Genomic DNA, 15,163 nt, shown 5'->3' with positions numbered 1-15,163 from the left:
TCCTGTGTTCTCAAGCAAGTGTGTTGCAAGCAGAACAGCCCCTTGTCTGGAGCACGCGTCAGAAACAGAGCATTGCCGCTGCACAGGCTGATCTATGGGCAAAACCCCAGATGATGGTCTCTTGGGGCATAATCCGGTGGCGGGGGAGGGAGATGGGGGCAGAAAGGCTGACTTGGATGGATCAGGAAGGTGGGATGTCCAGTAGATGAAGGCAGCAAAGGTTGGCTGTGTGTCAGGCTCCCATGTGGGGCCAGGCTGTTCATCCCTCCCTGTCTCAGGTTCTGAGTGCAGAGTCCTGACACGAGAGCTACAGCTCTGTGCACAAACTCCACCCACAGAGGTAGTGTTGTCCCCTGGCTCTGGTGCAAGTCTTGGTCGGTGCAAGGAACAAGGACTGAAGTGACTGCTGGCCTAGCACTTGTTCTCCTTACTCTACTGTTATTATGGCCTTCTCTTGGCCACACGTGGCCTTTGACATTGAAATGAATTAAATTACGTACAACTAAAAATGAAGTTCCTCAGTCACGCCAGCCACATTTCAGGTGCTGCACAGTGGCGTGTCACTAGTGGCTGCTGTTGCAGACCGCACATATCCAGAGCCTGTCCACGTCACTGATCCCAAGCAGCCCTGCACCAGGCCACTGGCTCTTCGAGACCTCTTAACTCTACAGACGTATATTGAACACCTTGAGCCTTGGCCAGTGTCTAGAGACAGTGACATAAGACACACAAGGGCTCTCTTGTCCATTCTTCAGTAAATGTTGAACACCTACTGTGTGCCAGGCACGGTTCCCAGCGTTGGGGTCTAGAGTGAAACAAAATTGGTCAAGCTCTTGCTTTTGTTAGAACTTCCCCTTAAGAGCATAATTCCTTGGTTTTCAATTTTATCTGCCTCTGAGACCTTGGGCAAGGTTATGTAAGAGCTCAGTGCCTCAGTTTCCTTTTTTGTAGTAGATATGATCAGAGTTCCTGCACACGAGGTTATGAAGAGTGAAGGAAAACATACATGCAAAGTGTTAACAGTGATGTCCGGCACGTAATAGACCCTCCCAAAGCTCTGATTGCTGGTGTCAACATCATCCTCATAGCATTCCAACAGGCAAAGCCACTCTCATTAGGTGACATTTCCATAGCAGCCTGACGTGAGAGCATGACCCAAATCAATACTTGTGGGAAGAGCTTTCCCAGCAGAGGGAGTGAAAAGTGCAGAGGCACTGAGATGGGCGCTTACTTGGTATGTCTGGGGAGCGGAGGGCCGGGGTGCTGGAGAGCTCCAGAGGGGCTGGGGAGAGACTAGCACGGGCCAGGGGCTGCAGAGCATGCCTCCACAAGGCCTGACAAAGCCTTTCACTTCACTGTATGGGACAGGAAGTCACTGAGGGGTTCGAGGGAGGCTGAGAAGTGACAGACTCTGACCCAATTTGGGTGAAGGTTTACAGAGCAAATTCACTTTCCATACAGTGGTTTGCTTGTCTCATGGCATTGACCACAATTTACCACAATGCAACAGCTCCCCTCCCACTTCCTCCTGATAAGTACCTCCTTCCTATGTCCATCCCTCCATGCCCTCCTGCCCTCTGAGCTGTCTCCCTGTGCATAAGCAGTCCTTCTTTCTCCCGTGATTATTCTCTCCAAGGAGTGTTATCTACCTCAGGTAAATGTTCATATGCCTGTCTTTTGTTTGGCTGGAAACCACAGGTGTGGGTTCAATTCCAGACCTGAAGGGCAGCTGGGGGCCATAGTCTCAGTGGTTCCATCAGGCTCTGTCGGACCAGCAAACCTGGTGTGTCCCCCCCTCCTTTTTTTTTTTTTCTCAAATTATTTTTGAGTTTTGTCCACATTGTTCTCCTCTCTATCCAGAATCTCCTACATAGATCCCCTTCCAAGTGGTTGACATTGGTATCCGGGCACCATCTAGTTCTTCTGGTCTCATGGTTGTATAGGCTGCAGATTGGATGGTGTACCATTTGCTAGGATTGATTGTATCCATGAATATTTTTTATTTTCTTCATTCATCTTTGCTCTGGACGAGGAGAGACCCATCGTTGCATCTAGAGAGCAGCTTGCAAACTTTTAAGATCCAGTCGCTACTCGCCAAAGTAGGAGGTGGAACAATGTTTTGTGTAGTATGTTAGGCCAGTTGAGCTTGATGTCCCCTGAGACTATGGTCCTGCGCCCACAGTCTGACTTGATTCTTAAAACGATGGTGTTGGCTGTAGGGACTAGATTGTTGGGGTGAGAGTGGTAGTAGGGAGATGGACGGTTGGCATGAGGTGTGAGGACCCTGTGCTGAGTAACGGTGGCAGTGGGGTGAGAAGAGTTGGAGATACTTCTAAGTGTGCAGCTGCACTTGTGGCCAGTGAAGTGTGGAATAAAGGATCACTCCATGAGCCTTGGCTGGTGGGATGGGCTCTCCACTTCCTATGATTGGGAGGATGGTTGATGGAACTGTCTAGGCTGGTGAAACCAGCAGTGTGGTGGAGGCATGTTGAGATGCTCCCTAGATGGGCAGATAGAAATGTCGGGAGGACCACTGACTGGGGGTGGGGAACGGGTGGTGTGAGGTAAAGTCAGAGTGGTAGTGAGGGGCCAGGACAGAGCAGTGTTAGTGAGAGACGGTGACCCCTTCAGAAGCCAGCACTGTTTCTTAGTGGTCACCATCTGCCACAGGGATTTTCTCTGCCCCCGGTTGGTGACCCTGCGGAGCCTGGCTGGCTGCCTCTGTCCTTGTGAGATTCAGGCAGAAGCCCGCCCTCTGGTTATGGGAAGTTGGTGCCTGATTCCCCTGGAAGCTGCCTGGGGAGTTGGACTTGAGCTGACTAGGAGGCTTGTGGGGTTAGTTCAGGTGGTGTGTGGCTGCAGGGAACAAGGTGGGGAGGGGAGACACCTGCTACCAAGATGGCCACAGCATCTTGATGCTCCGTCTTTTCCCTCTATAGGACCTCACTGTCCCCGAGTCTAGTACCGTGAAGGGAGTGATGGCCGGACCAATGGCCGCTTTTAAATGGCAGCCAACCGCAAGTGAGGTAATGTGCTCTCCTGTGGGCCGCACCTGGCCATGGCACCCTAGCTCGTTACTGGAGCTGCCATTGGCACTCTTTTCTTTCTGTTTCTCTCATGTATGAGGCCTTTTTCTTTCTTTCTTTCCTTTTTTAATTGCTGAAATGTTAAGAGAGAAGTGTATAATATAAAAGGTGAGTGTCTCTGTTCTCTAGGGTGACGACTATTAAGTATGATGGAACTGATCCCAGACCCTTAGTGCATACATTCAACAGTGACGCAATTAGACACTGACGTGTAGCTTTGTTGTGGGGGATAGGCTTGCTTTTTCACAGAAGAGGGATCATTCCACAGACACACACACACACACACACACACACTAATATAAGCCTCTTTGCTTTGTCCATTTGTCCATGTTATCTTATCCTTGTTGTAGCTGCCCTGTGTCCCTGTGGGATAATTGGGGAAAGAGTTGAGTCACTCCCAGTCCTTAGTAAGATGAGGCACTCTGGGGTCTTGTACTGGAACACAGGGAGAATTGACTACCTGGGTCTGCCGGGATATCTGAATTGCCTGGTGTACACTGAGGTTAAACAGTACTAGCACGCATTTTAGTATTTTCCTCATGAGTGCTGGTTGGAGTTGTCCAAGCACCAATCTGGCAGGAACAGCCTCTCCTCCAGTCTTGATGGACTGGGATGGGGTCAGGGATGGCAGGCTATGAGCAGCAGAGGGAACGTTTGCTGGGAAAAAGAGGTCAGGCCCCAGAGTCTCTGCTGGAGGAGAGTCTGCCCGTGGGGCAGAAGGAAGTGACCTTTGTGAAAGGTGATTTGTTGAATCTCATTGTTTTTTGGTTTCAGCCAGTTAAAGATGCAGACCCTCATTTCCATCACTTCCTGCTCAGCCAAACAGAAAAGGTGAGCTGTTCTTTGAAGGTGTTACCCATTGGTCAGTGGCTGCCTGAGGGAGAGTCCTGCTCCCTGGGGACCTCACCCTCCTGGACTGAAGAGTTAGGCCCTGCCTGCATACTGCCTAGAGCAGCTAGTTATAAAGTCAGGTGTGGGCACACAAATGAGTTGGGGATGTTGAGACTGGAAAACAAACCCCAGGGGCTTTTGGAGCTTGGTGGACCACGGCTGAGGTCAAGGACACCTTTACTGGTAAGGGCAGAATGCAAGCATGTGTGCTATCTCCACCTCCAGGGCCGCTCATGCTGCTCGGGGGCTCGTGGCCCAGGTGGCTTCATGAACCTTGGGTGTGGAGGGAACGTTGCCCAACTGTCAGCAAGGCCATGGGTGAGGCTGAGCCTTACTGGAGTCCAGTGGGGTGTTTGTGGCTTTGGAGTTGGACAGAGCTGGGCTCTGAGCTCAGTTGGCGCTGACTGGCTGTGTCCCTGGGCCCGTGTCCCTTTAGAGTTGTCATGGGCCAAAGAACCACACAGAGTGGTGCAGACAGTTCGCTTCGGTGCTGTATGTCAAGTCTCTAGCATGTCATTTGGAGTTCAGTGGACTCAGACCCCACATTAGTGTTCAGTGTGACCTTCCAGTTTAGATCCAGCCTTGGGAGGAATGGCATTTTCCCTGGGAAATTAGTCTTAGGGGAATTAGAATGAAGATCCATTAGGAGTTGGGTTTAATAAGTGGTCGTCTTCTTCCCTCTTTACCAGCCACCTGTCTGTTACCAGGCAATCACGAAGAAGTTGAAAATATGTGAAGAGGTAAGTGGGATCTGCATCTCCCGTTTTTGTGTCTCACCTGGAGCCTTTCCATGGGCAACTGGCTTCATGGTTTGTGATTCCTCTCCCTAGGAAACTGGCTCCACCTCCATCCAGGCCGCAGACAGCACAGCGGTGAACGGCAGCATCACGCCCACAGACAAAAAGTACGCTGGGACCACTGCCTGTAGTGCTGGTTCTGTCGGGGATGGGAAAACAGGGTGGTGTCCTAGCCACTGTCGGGACTGAACCAAAAGGAGGAGATGACCCTTGTGGGTGCTGGAGTTGCTGGGAGTCACTGGGCTTTAGGGATCCACAGTGGGTGCTCCCCGGGGCCTCAGTTGAGGGCTGCCTTGGTAACTCCTGGGTGTCCGCAGCAGAGAGCACCTGCTGCACGTTCTCAGACTCATCTGGGGAGCAGCTTGGAAGCAGCCAGGGTTCCAACTCAGTGAGGCCTATTAGCAAGTTCACGAATGTGCAGATGGGGGGGCTCTGGCCCTACTGGAACATGACAACAACCCTGAAATTAGGCATGGTGGGGGCAGCTGGGTAGAAGGGAGGTAAAGGTGTTTGGAGTAAAACATACCACCCCACTTCCCCTGGCCCTACCTTCACCACCCTGTTCCCCTCACCACTGCTCTGCACACCTGCCTGTCACTCGTCACTTGCCCAGGCAGGTGGGAGACCCAAGGCTTTGGTCCCCCTGAACTTAGCCTGAGCTTATGTTACTAAGTGGCCCTTCCCTTCAGTCTGTAGGCCAGTTGTAGTGACAGATTCCTGTTCATTGAAAGAGCTACTTAACTCTCTCCCCAATCACAGTAAATAAACACCTATAAAGAGGTAATTAATTTGAAAGAAAAGCTTCTTTACCAGAAGGCATGGTCTCCTGAGCAGCAAAACCATGACAGAGTTTCTGGTCTGTGTCTTCCATACAGTTCCCTCTCAGGCTGGGAGTGGGGCATCTTTTCCTTTATAATTTCTCTTACTCTTGAAATGATTTATTTCATAAGTTGTTTTTAGTCGAATTCCCTCGAGTTGAGAAGATGGGGCAGGTTATATGCTAAGTAAAAGGAAGATCCATCTCATCCATTAGTTTAGTGGGAATGTGAAAAGACCCTGGTGGCATGGTGGTTAAGTGCTTGGCTGCTAATTAAGAGGTTGGTGGTTCAAACCTGCCAGTTGCTCCATGGAAGAAGGAAGTGGCAGTCTGCTTCTGTAAAGATCATAGCCTTGGAAACTATGGGGCAGTTTTTCCTCTGTCCTGTAGCGTCACTATGAATTGGAATCAAGTTGACAACAGTAGGTTTGGGATTTTGTTTGTTTGTGTAGGTGTTTTTTTGTTTAGTTTTATTTTTTTAAAAAAAAAAAGCCCACAGTGCAAACCAGCTGCTGATCACCCAACCCATATGAGTCCACTCTTCTTCGTCTTGTCTCAGGGACACTGTGAGGGACTGTTCCCATGTTAAAGCCAGCTGCTCCCCCCTTAGATCTGCTGAGTGTGCTAGGACACCAGGAAGAGGGATGGGAATTAGCCTGTCAGGACTCAGAATCAGAGGAAATGGCAGTGCCCAGATGACAGAGAGACAGGAGAGAATTCCTTGGTTCTAAGCTTTGACTTGCGACCCCACGGGCGAGAGCGACAAGTTCCATTGTCAACATTTGACGCCAGTGATTCACACAGGTTAGGACAGAGTGTGTGAGGTTCGTTTACTGGTAGGTAAACCTCTGAGGACAGGAGCCTGTTTGAAAAGATGACTAGAGCTGACTCCCTGGAAACTGAAAATACTGATAGTGTGGGACCGAAGTACTACATAGGCTGCCCAGAGCCAAGAGAAGCCAGAGCTGAACACATGATGTAAACAAAACTGAAGGAGAAGGCATTTCCTAGCCACGTCCTGTGCAGTGAGAGACACAGGAACCCAGAAGTGATGTCTGAACAAACAGCCGTGAGCAGTAGTGGGAGGTCTGTGGGCTGTAGGAGGCAGGCAGGGTGCTGAGCACTCCATCACAGAAGGTGGTAATGGGCCTGTAGGGGAAGAGCCACGGGGAGAAGATGAGAGGGAGGAGGGCAGGGAGACAAGGCCCTGAGCCGGGAGAGGCCCACCCCAGAGCTCGTGCGGAGGACTCTGCATTGGAGAAGGACAAGGCCTGTCTCTGCTGACGGCAGGAAGAATGATAAAGTTGTGCAGAGTTGGGGAAAGCTGGCATCAGAAAAGGGGTGTGGAAACCAGCCCCGATTTCTAGTTGAGGAAGGCGCTGGCTCTGGACGTTGCTGCAGTTACTTGTGGCGGATCTGAAACGGTTTGAAAGTCTGAAGAAAACCGAGCGTCTTCTCTCCGTGATGGAACTGATAGGTCAGACCCTCAGCGGAAGCAGCAAGGGTGCCAGGGTGGGGGCCGCGCTGAGCCACTCGGGACCTGGGCCTCTCTGAGGCCATGGCAGGGTTAGAGGCGCCCGTTTGGATTTCGGGACAGTTAAACAGTGGCTCTGCAGGTGTGTCCCCATGCTGAGCAGTCCCCCCGGTGGCCTGAGGTCATGCCCCTCCACCAGGCGTCACCCTAAGGTCATGGGTGCACCCGCCCTGCACTGATCAGCCTGTGTCTCTTTCAGGATAGGATTTTTGGGCCTGGGCCTCATGGGAAGTGGCATCGTCTCCAACTTGCTAAAAATGGGTCACACAGTGACTGTCTGGAACCGGACTGCAGAGAAGGTAAGCGTTCACAGTGGTGCTGGTCTAGCCAGGTGGGGGAGGTGGGGGCTTTGGGAGGAGGACCTCATCCTGTGGGTCCACTTGATGCTCCTCGTGCGGGAGAGTAGGTGAAGCCAAGCACTCCGTGCCAAACCAGCCAGACTCCATGCTGTCAAGGCAGTGCCAACTCAGAGCAACCCCCATTGGGCGTCCAAGGCTGTCAGTCTTTAAGGAAGTAGATCGCACCATCTTCCTTCCACAGAGCAGCTGGTGGTTAGCAGCCAGATGCCATATCCACCTCGCTGCCAGGCTCCTTGTGTGAGCTGAGGATGTTACTATAAAGACCACACGCTGAAAAATACCTGAGGGTATAAAATGAAAGGAAAAAACTGCTGTATGGAAAGTGAATTTGCTCTGTAAACTTTCTCCCAAATTACAATCAATCAATCAATCAAAATTTAAAAAAATTTAAAAAATGTGAAAGGAAAACCCCCACTCCCTGTCATTACCTGAGAAGCTGACGTTAGGTGGTCATAGTCCCCTTTTGTGTGTGTGTGTATGTGTGTGTAGCCATGTGTTATAAGTACCATTCACATGGAGTGCACACAGGTCTTTTTGTTCTTCTCACTGGCTAGTGTCTTCTATTGTCTGCTTTGTGTTGAAAAGAGGTGGCCACTAGAATGTTCCATGGTGAGGGAACTCTTCTGTGTCTGTACTGTCCAGTATAGTAGCCACTAGCCACAAGTGGCTGTTGGACACTCGAAATGTTGCTAGTATGACTGAAGAATTGAATTTTTAAATTTAAATTTAAATAGCCTCATGTGGCTAGGGGTGGCACCATTGGACAGCACAGATTTGGAAGTGTCTCAAACTGAGGTGATCATGGCTTCATCCAGGAAAAGAAGAAATGCCACAGACTTAAGAAAATGAAGCACTGTACCTACGGCCAGGACAAAGGAAGCGAGAACAGAGGGTACCAGCATGCTGAGGGGCCGGCACCACTGAGGTGCCCCTGGGTCTGGGTTAGCACCTGTGGGTGCACGGCAGTGCCACTGAGCCCATGATGCCAACAATGGGGAGAGTTTGTGGAAAGTATGCTTCCTGGAGGTGTCAGAGCTGACAGTGCCCATTAATAAGAATGTTCCAGGGAGAATGAGAAACTTACTTTGCTGGGGGAAAGTCCTTTTCCAAAGTAACAAGGAAATGATGGGAGAGTTGAAAGGAGTTCTGGGAAAAACAGTCATGCTCTAAGGGCAAAACAGGGGCTGGGCATCAAGCAGTGGGGCACACTGGGGGCTTCTGGGGCACACTGGGGGCTTCTGAGCCAACAGTGAGGGTTTGGGCCCGCTGGCTGGGTACCTTGCTACGCAGGCACTCATCAGGCCCTGTTGTTGCAAAGGTAAGGGTGACCAGAAAATGTCAGCAGACGTGCTTGTGAGGAAATCAGAGGGTTTGTGCTGTGAGTTTGTTCCCCTTAGATGTAAGCGCTCTCCGTCTCTGAAAAACCAAAATGGTCACTTGATTTCATCTACGGGAAAGAAGTAGAGCAGAGAGCCGACCTGAAGTCAAGTCACAGCTGTTCTGCCCTTGGGCAAGGTGCATAGACGTGAATACAAGCTCCGTGGTGCAGAAGCACGTCTTCCTAGGGCGTGGAGATAAAATGAGGTGATATAAATTACTGAACACAGCGCCTGTGTCCTGAAAAGAATCCTGACAAAACTTGGTCTCCAGTTTTTCTGGAATAATAAATAGGAAACATTGGTACATTGAGGAGGATTAGTGAGGAGGACTCTCCCAAGCAAAAATTAAAGTGTAACATAAAGCTATGGCACAAAAACTCCGCATTGATGCTCTGGTGGGAGTAGACGTGGGCCGACAGCTAGCCCAGGACCTCCTCGGGTAAGACCAGCCTCCTTGCAGATTAGTGAAAACAAAGTGCAGGCTTGGTCATACGTTAACTTGGAGAAGCATTAATCTTACTTCCTCCCACGTACTGAAATATATTCCAAGTGTTGTTGTTAGGTGCTGTTGAGTCTGTGTCAACTCACAGTGACCCCGTGTACCACAGAACCAGGCCCTGCCCGACCCTGTGCCGTCCGTCGCCATGCTGGAGCACATCGCGGCAGCCACGTGTTGATCCATTGCATTGAGCGTCTTCCCCTTCTTTGCTGACTTTACCAGCACGATACCCTTGTCGTGCCTGATAGCAAGTCCAAAGTATGTGAGACAAAGTCTTGCCATTCTCACTTCTAAGGAGGATTCTGGCCGCACTTCTTCCGAGATACATTTGTTCGTTCTTCCGGCAGTCCACTGTACATTCAGTATTCTTCACCAACACCAAAGTTCAAATGCATCAACTCTTCTTCGGTGTTCCTTATTCATTGTCCAGCTCTCACATGCGTATGAAGTGATTGAAAAGACCATGGCTTGGATCAGGCACACCTTAGTCTTGAAAGTGACATCATTGCTTTTTAATGCTTTGAAGAAGTCTTTTGCAGCAGATTTGCCCAATGCAATATGTTTGATTTCTTGACTGCTGCTTCCCTGAGCTTTGATTGGGGATTTAAGTAAAATTAAATCCTTGACAATTTTGGTCTTTTCTCACTTATTATGATTTACATTGAGGGGTAATCTATACTGGTCTTCACAGTAAGTGCTTCGAGTCCTCTTCCCTTTCAGCAAACAAGGTTGTGTCATCTGCATGTTGCAAATTGTTAATGAGTCTTCCTCCAGTCCTGGTGCTGTGTTCTTCATATTCTCCAGCTGCTTGGATTATTTGTTTACATACAGATTGAATAACTATGGTGAAAGGATACAACCCTGACACACACCTTTCCTGATTTTAAACCATGCAGTATCCCCTTGTTGTATTCAAACAACTGCCTCTTGGCCTATGTACAGGTTTCTCATGAGCACAATTAATTAGTCTGGAATTCCCATTCTTTACAATGTTATATGTAATTTGTTGGGAGCCACATAGTCAAGTACCTCTGCGTAGTCAATAAAACACAGGTAAACATCTTTCTGGTATATTTTACTTTCAACCAAGATCTATCTGACATCAGTAATGATATCCTTCATTCCACGACCTCTTCTGAATCCAGATTGAGTTTCTGGCAGTCCCCGTTGATGTACTGCTGCAACTGTTTTTGTGTTATTTTCAGCAAAATTTTACTTCCACATGATATTAATGATATTATTTGATAATTTATGCATTCTGTCAGATCACCTTTCTTTGGAATAGGCATAAATAAGGATTTTTTCCAGTTGGTTGGCCAGGTAGTTGTCTTCCAGATTTCTTGGCATAGAAGAGTGAGGGCCTCCAACATCGCATCCATTTGTTGAAACATCTCAGTGGGTATTCCAAGTGATTCCTGGAGCCTTATACTTGGGCAATTCCTTCAGTGCAGCTTGGACTTTTTGCTTAAGTGCCATCAATTCTGGATCATATGCTACCTCCTGAAATGGTTGATTGTCAACCAGTTCTTTTCGGTACAGTAACAATGTATTCCATCTTTTGATCCTTCCTGCATTGTTCAGTATTTTGCCCATAAAGTCTTTCCGTATTGCAACTTGACACTTGAATATTTTGTTCAGTTCTTTCAGCTTGAGAAATGCTGAACGTGTTCTTCCCTTTTGATTTTCTAACTCCAGGTTTTTGCACATTTTACTTTAATGGTTTGTCTTCTCTGTGCAGCCTTTGCAATGTGTTCAGCTCTTTTACTTCATCATTTCTTCCACTTGCTTTAGCTACTGTCTGTTCAAGAACAAGTTTTAGAGTCTCTTCTGACATCCATTTTGGTCTTTTCTTCCTTTCTCATCTTTTTAATGACCTTTTGCTTTCTTCATGTATGATGTTCTTGATTGTCATTCCACAGCTCATCTGGTCTTTGGTCATTGGTGTTTGTCGTGTCAAATTTGTCTTTCAGATGGTTTCTAAATTCAGGTGGGATTTACTCGAGGTTGTGTGGTGGCTCTCAGACACTTGTTTTAGTTTTCTTCAGTTTCAGTTTGAACTTGTGTATGAGCAATTGATGTTCTTTTCCACAGCGGTCCTGGCCTTACTCTGACTGATACTAAACTTCTCCATCACCTCTTTCCACAGATGAACTCGATTTGATTCCTCTGTACTCTTGTCTGGTGAGGTTCACGTGCATAGCCACCATCCATGTTGTTGGAAAAGGTATTTGCAGTGGATAAGTTGTTAGTCATGGGAAATTTTATAATGTGTTCTCTAGCATCATTTATATCACCAAGGTCATATTTTCCAGTTACTGATAGTTCTGTGTTTCCAACTTTCACATTCCAATCACCAGTAATTATCAATGTATCTTGATTGCATGTTTGTCAGTTTCAGACTGCAGGAATTGGTTTTAAAAATTTTTCAGTATCTCAATATTTGGCTTTAGCTGTTGGGGTGTATATTTGAATAATAGTGGCAATAACTGGTCTTCCTTGTAGGCATGTGGATATTATGCTGTCACTGACAACATCGTACTTCAGGATAGGTCTTGAAATATTCTTTCTGATGGTAAATGTGGTGCCATTCCTCTTCAGTTGGTCATGTCTGCCTAGTAGACCATGTGATGGTCTGATTCAAAATGGCCAATACCGTTTACTTCAGCTCACTAATGCCTAGGATATCAATCTTTATGGGTTCCGTTTCATTTTGACAACTTGGAATTTTCCTAGACTTATACTTGATACATTCCAAGTTTCAGTAATTAATGGCTATTTGCAGCTGTTTTCTTCCCATTTTGAGTCGTGTCACATTAGCCAGCGAAGGTCTCAAAAGCATTATTCCATCTATATCATTAAGGTTGACTGTACTTTGAGGATACAGCTCTTCCCTAGTGGTATTTTGAATGCTTCCAACATGAGGGGTTCATCTTCTGGCACTATATCAGACAGTGTTTCACTGCTATTCATAAGGTTTTCATTGGCTAAATTTTTCAGAAGTGGGCTGCCACGTCCTTCTTCCCAAGTCTGTCTTAGTCTGAAAGCTCCACTGAAACCTGTCCACCGTGGGTGGCCCTGCTGGTGTTTGAAATCCTGGGGCATAGCTTCCAGCATCACAGCCACTCATAAGGCACCACAGTACAACAGAGTGACAGATGAGTGGTAGCTGTTTCAGATAGGTTACTGAATGAATGTTTTCAGAAGGAAACATTGGAATAGAATAACAACATTGATCTTTCTTTCTTAGCCTAGAAGCAATCAAAATCACTCAACAAAGAGATCCATCCCGTTTCTGATAGAAAAACGGTAGTACGTTGATTTTATTAAGCACATCAAGTTTAAAACGTATTTCTCAGGCTTGTTTGTAGTTTCTTGTTCGTGTGCTCAGTGCTGGGCCGGTGAGACTTGCTGCTGAGCCCTCTACATTGGCACAGCCCTGGGGGCACGGACACCTGGGTCTTAGTGTCTTAGCTCTAGAGCAGCGTGGCACCTGTTTGAGTCATTTAGGACCTGAATTCGATACAGAGAAGGGAAGTTTTTTGCAGAGCTGTTTGTTGGTGTCCCTAACTACAAATGGAAGTCAGGCTAGATTTCAAAGTGTAGAGGAACCATTAAGTGAATTGAGGTGTATCTCAGTGGAATGTTCTGCAGCCATTCATCATAAACAATATTTAATTATCAAAGACTACTAAAGTGTGGGTAAATATGACCCAAACAAACTACAAAAACTGGATGTCGAATGGTAGGCACAAAAGTGCCTAATTACTAAGGATGTGTTGCTTTGTCATGGGACGTTCTGAGTGACTTTAACCCTCAGAGAGGAAAAGTTAGCGCTTTTAGGCCCCCAAAAGTCCCAGCCTGGCAGAGAACAGCTCAGTAAGGAGCACCAGCCAGGGTGGAAGCGTCTAGGGCCAGCGTGATGCCCCGGCACAGCCAAGACCACCACAGCAGGGCTGGGGACAGGCACTGTTCAATGTCCTGTTCCTCAAACAGGACACCAATAGCAGACCTTTGTTTTGTGCTTACTGTGAAGTAGAGCATCGATCTAGCACCAGGTATGCAAAGACACAAAGAGGGCCTTTGAGAGGCCCACTTTCTTCCCTCAGGAAGATGAAGCACCAGCTCGGGGGTCACGGCGTCTCTGGCCTGGCTGGCATGTTTGCTGGGCGCTGCCTTTGGCTCACGTTGGCATCTGTGACTTTTGCAGTGTGATTTGTTCATCCAGGAGGGGGCCCGCCTAGGAAGGACCCCCGCTGAAGTCGTTTCAACCTGTGACATCACCTTTGCCTGCGTGTCGGATCCGAAGGCGGCCAAGGACGTAAGGATCCCCTCCCGCCCTCCCTCCCCTCCACGGCAGGTTGTAGCCGGGGAAGCCGACCAGCCTGCTCCCCTTCTCCCCTGCACACAGAGTGAGTGTCTGCACGTGGGCATCAACTTTCCCCTTGGGAGCCTCTCCCCTTGTGAAGGGTGTGTGCACCAGTCCAGCACAGGCTTCCTTTCCTTCAGAACAAGGACTGCGGTCACTGGCGTCCCGAGGCCTGTGCTGCAGGGTTCCCTGCGTTCTTGTGGAGCTGGAAGCTCGAGACCCAGGGTGCCTGGTCTGTGCACCAGTCCTGTGCTCTGCTTAAAAGTTTAAACGTAGACAGAAAAGTCATCCTATTGAGCTGGTGACTAATCTGATCCAAGTAAATCCAGAGAAGCCTTACAAAGTAAAAACGGTGGTTCCTTTCTATTCGGGCGGTTTTTAATGAAAAGAAACAGGAACACACAAATATCCTTTTTAAGATCAGTGGGAACATCCTGGAAATACTTTTCTTTCCATTGCTTTTTAAATTGTTCTTCCCCTTACAGTCTTAGTGGTTAGCTCCTAATCGGGAAATGTGTCCAAAATGCAGCAGGATTCTGATCTGGGTCCTGAAGGGCTTGCTGGGTGTCTGACCGGGGAGCCTGGGCTATTGCTTCTCTCGTGTGTCCCCACAGCTGGTGCTGGGCCCCAGTGGTGTGTTGCAAGGGATCCGCCCCGGGAAGTGCTACGTGGATATGTCAACAGTGGACGCAGACACAGTCACCGAGCTGGCCCAGGTAGCTGCCTGGTCGGTCTGGCCTTCCAACACCCTCTCAGTTGGAGCCTGAGACCCGGAGTGACCACACCCAAGCGTGGTCAGCTTGGTGAATCTTGGAGCCCAGCCACCTTGGGACTAGCCTGTCTTCAGTCTCTGCCTTCAAAGCTGTAGCTGGTTGGAATGGCGGTGGGAGATGACTGTCCAGCTGAGCTAGGCATTGGGCTCTGTCCCTGCCCCCTCACAGTGAGGAGGAGTCCGGGCTGCTAGCACCGCCTTTTTGGTTTGAGCAACTCCCTGGAGTAGAAAAGTAGGAAAGTGCTCCTCCTTCCCGACCTTCTGGGCCCGCAGGAGAGGGCGGTGGTTTCTGGACTCCCTGTATGTTGTGCAGGTGCCTAAAGTCAGGAAGGGAGGTATCCTTAGGGATGAAGTGTTCAGCCACGCTGTTGGCATGCTCAGAGTCGGTGACACTCTTTGGTCTTGGCGGGAAGGTGCAGGGTAAGTGAGAGCCTAGGAGGAGGCCCCGGCTTCTCTCTTCACTGCCATGTGTTTTGTGTGTCCATTGGATGATAGTCTATCTAGCCCTTCTGTGGCTCTGGGACCTCAGTGGCCAGCCCAGAGCTCACACCCCTTAGCTCTGTGGGGCCAGGTGTGGTGAAAAGATGTGCCCCTGGGATGAGAGGCCCCCACCCGAGGCCCTCTGTGCCCCTGCCCCATGTGCTCCCCACCTGGACCCTGTGA

The 15,163-nt window shown here is 48.8% G+C and overlaps 1 protein-coding gene across 1 annotated transcript in view; it reads left to right on the top strand.

Moving 5' to 3' along the window:
- Positions 1–15,163, top strand: part of GLYR1 (glyoxylate reductase 1 homolog) — a 35,890-nt gene that overhangs the window by 16,259 nt on the left and 4,468 nt on the right. The window contains exons 6-12 of the mRNA XM_042780770.1: positions 2,940–3,026; positions 3,861–3,917; positions 4,667–4,717; positions 4,808–4,881; positions 7,325–7,424; positions 13,588–13,680; positions 14,343–14,444. Coding sequence (XP_042636704.1) covers positions 2,940–3,026; positions 3,861–3,917; positions 4,667–4,717; positions 4,808–4,881; positions 7,325–7,424; positions 13,588–13,680; positions 14,343–14,444 — 564 coding nt within the window. The remainder of the gene's footprint in view (positions 1–2,939; positions 3,027–3,860; positions 3,918–4,666; positions 4,718–4,807; positions 4,882–7,324; positions 7,425–13,587; positions 13,681–14,342; positions 14,445–15,163) is intronic.

Source organism: Orycteropus afer, unplaced genomic scaffold (assembly GCF_000298275.1).
Source record: "Orycteropus afer afer isolate SDZICR_OR568_19922 unplaced genomic scaffold, OryAfe1.0 scaffold00061, whole genome shotgun sequence".
Lineage (NCBI taxonomy): Eukaryota > Metazoa > Chordata > Mammalia > Tubulidentata > Orycteropodidae > Orycteropus > Orycteropus afer.
This window is presented reverse-complemented; position numbering and strand designations above follow the sequence as displayed.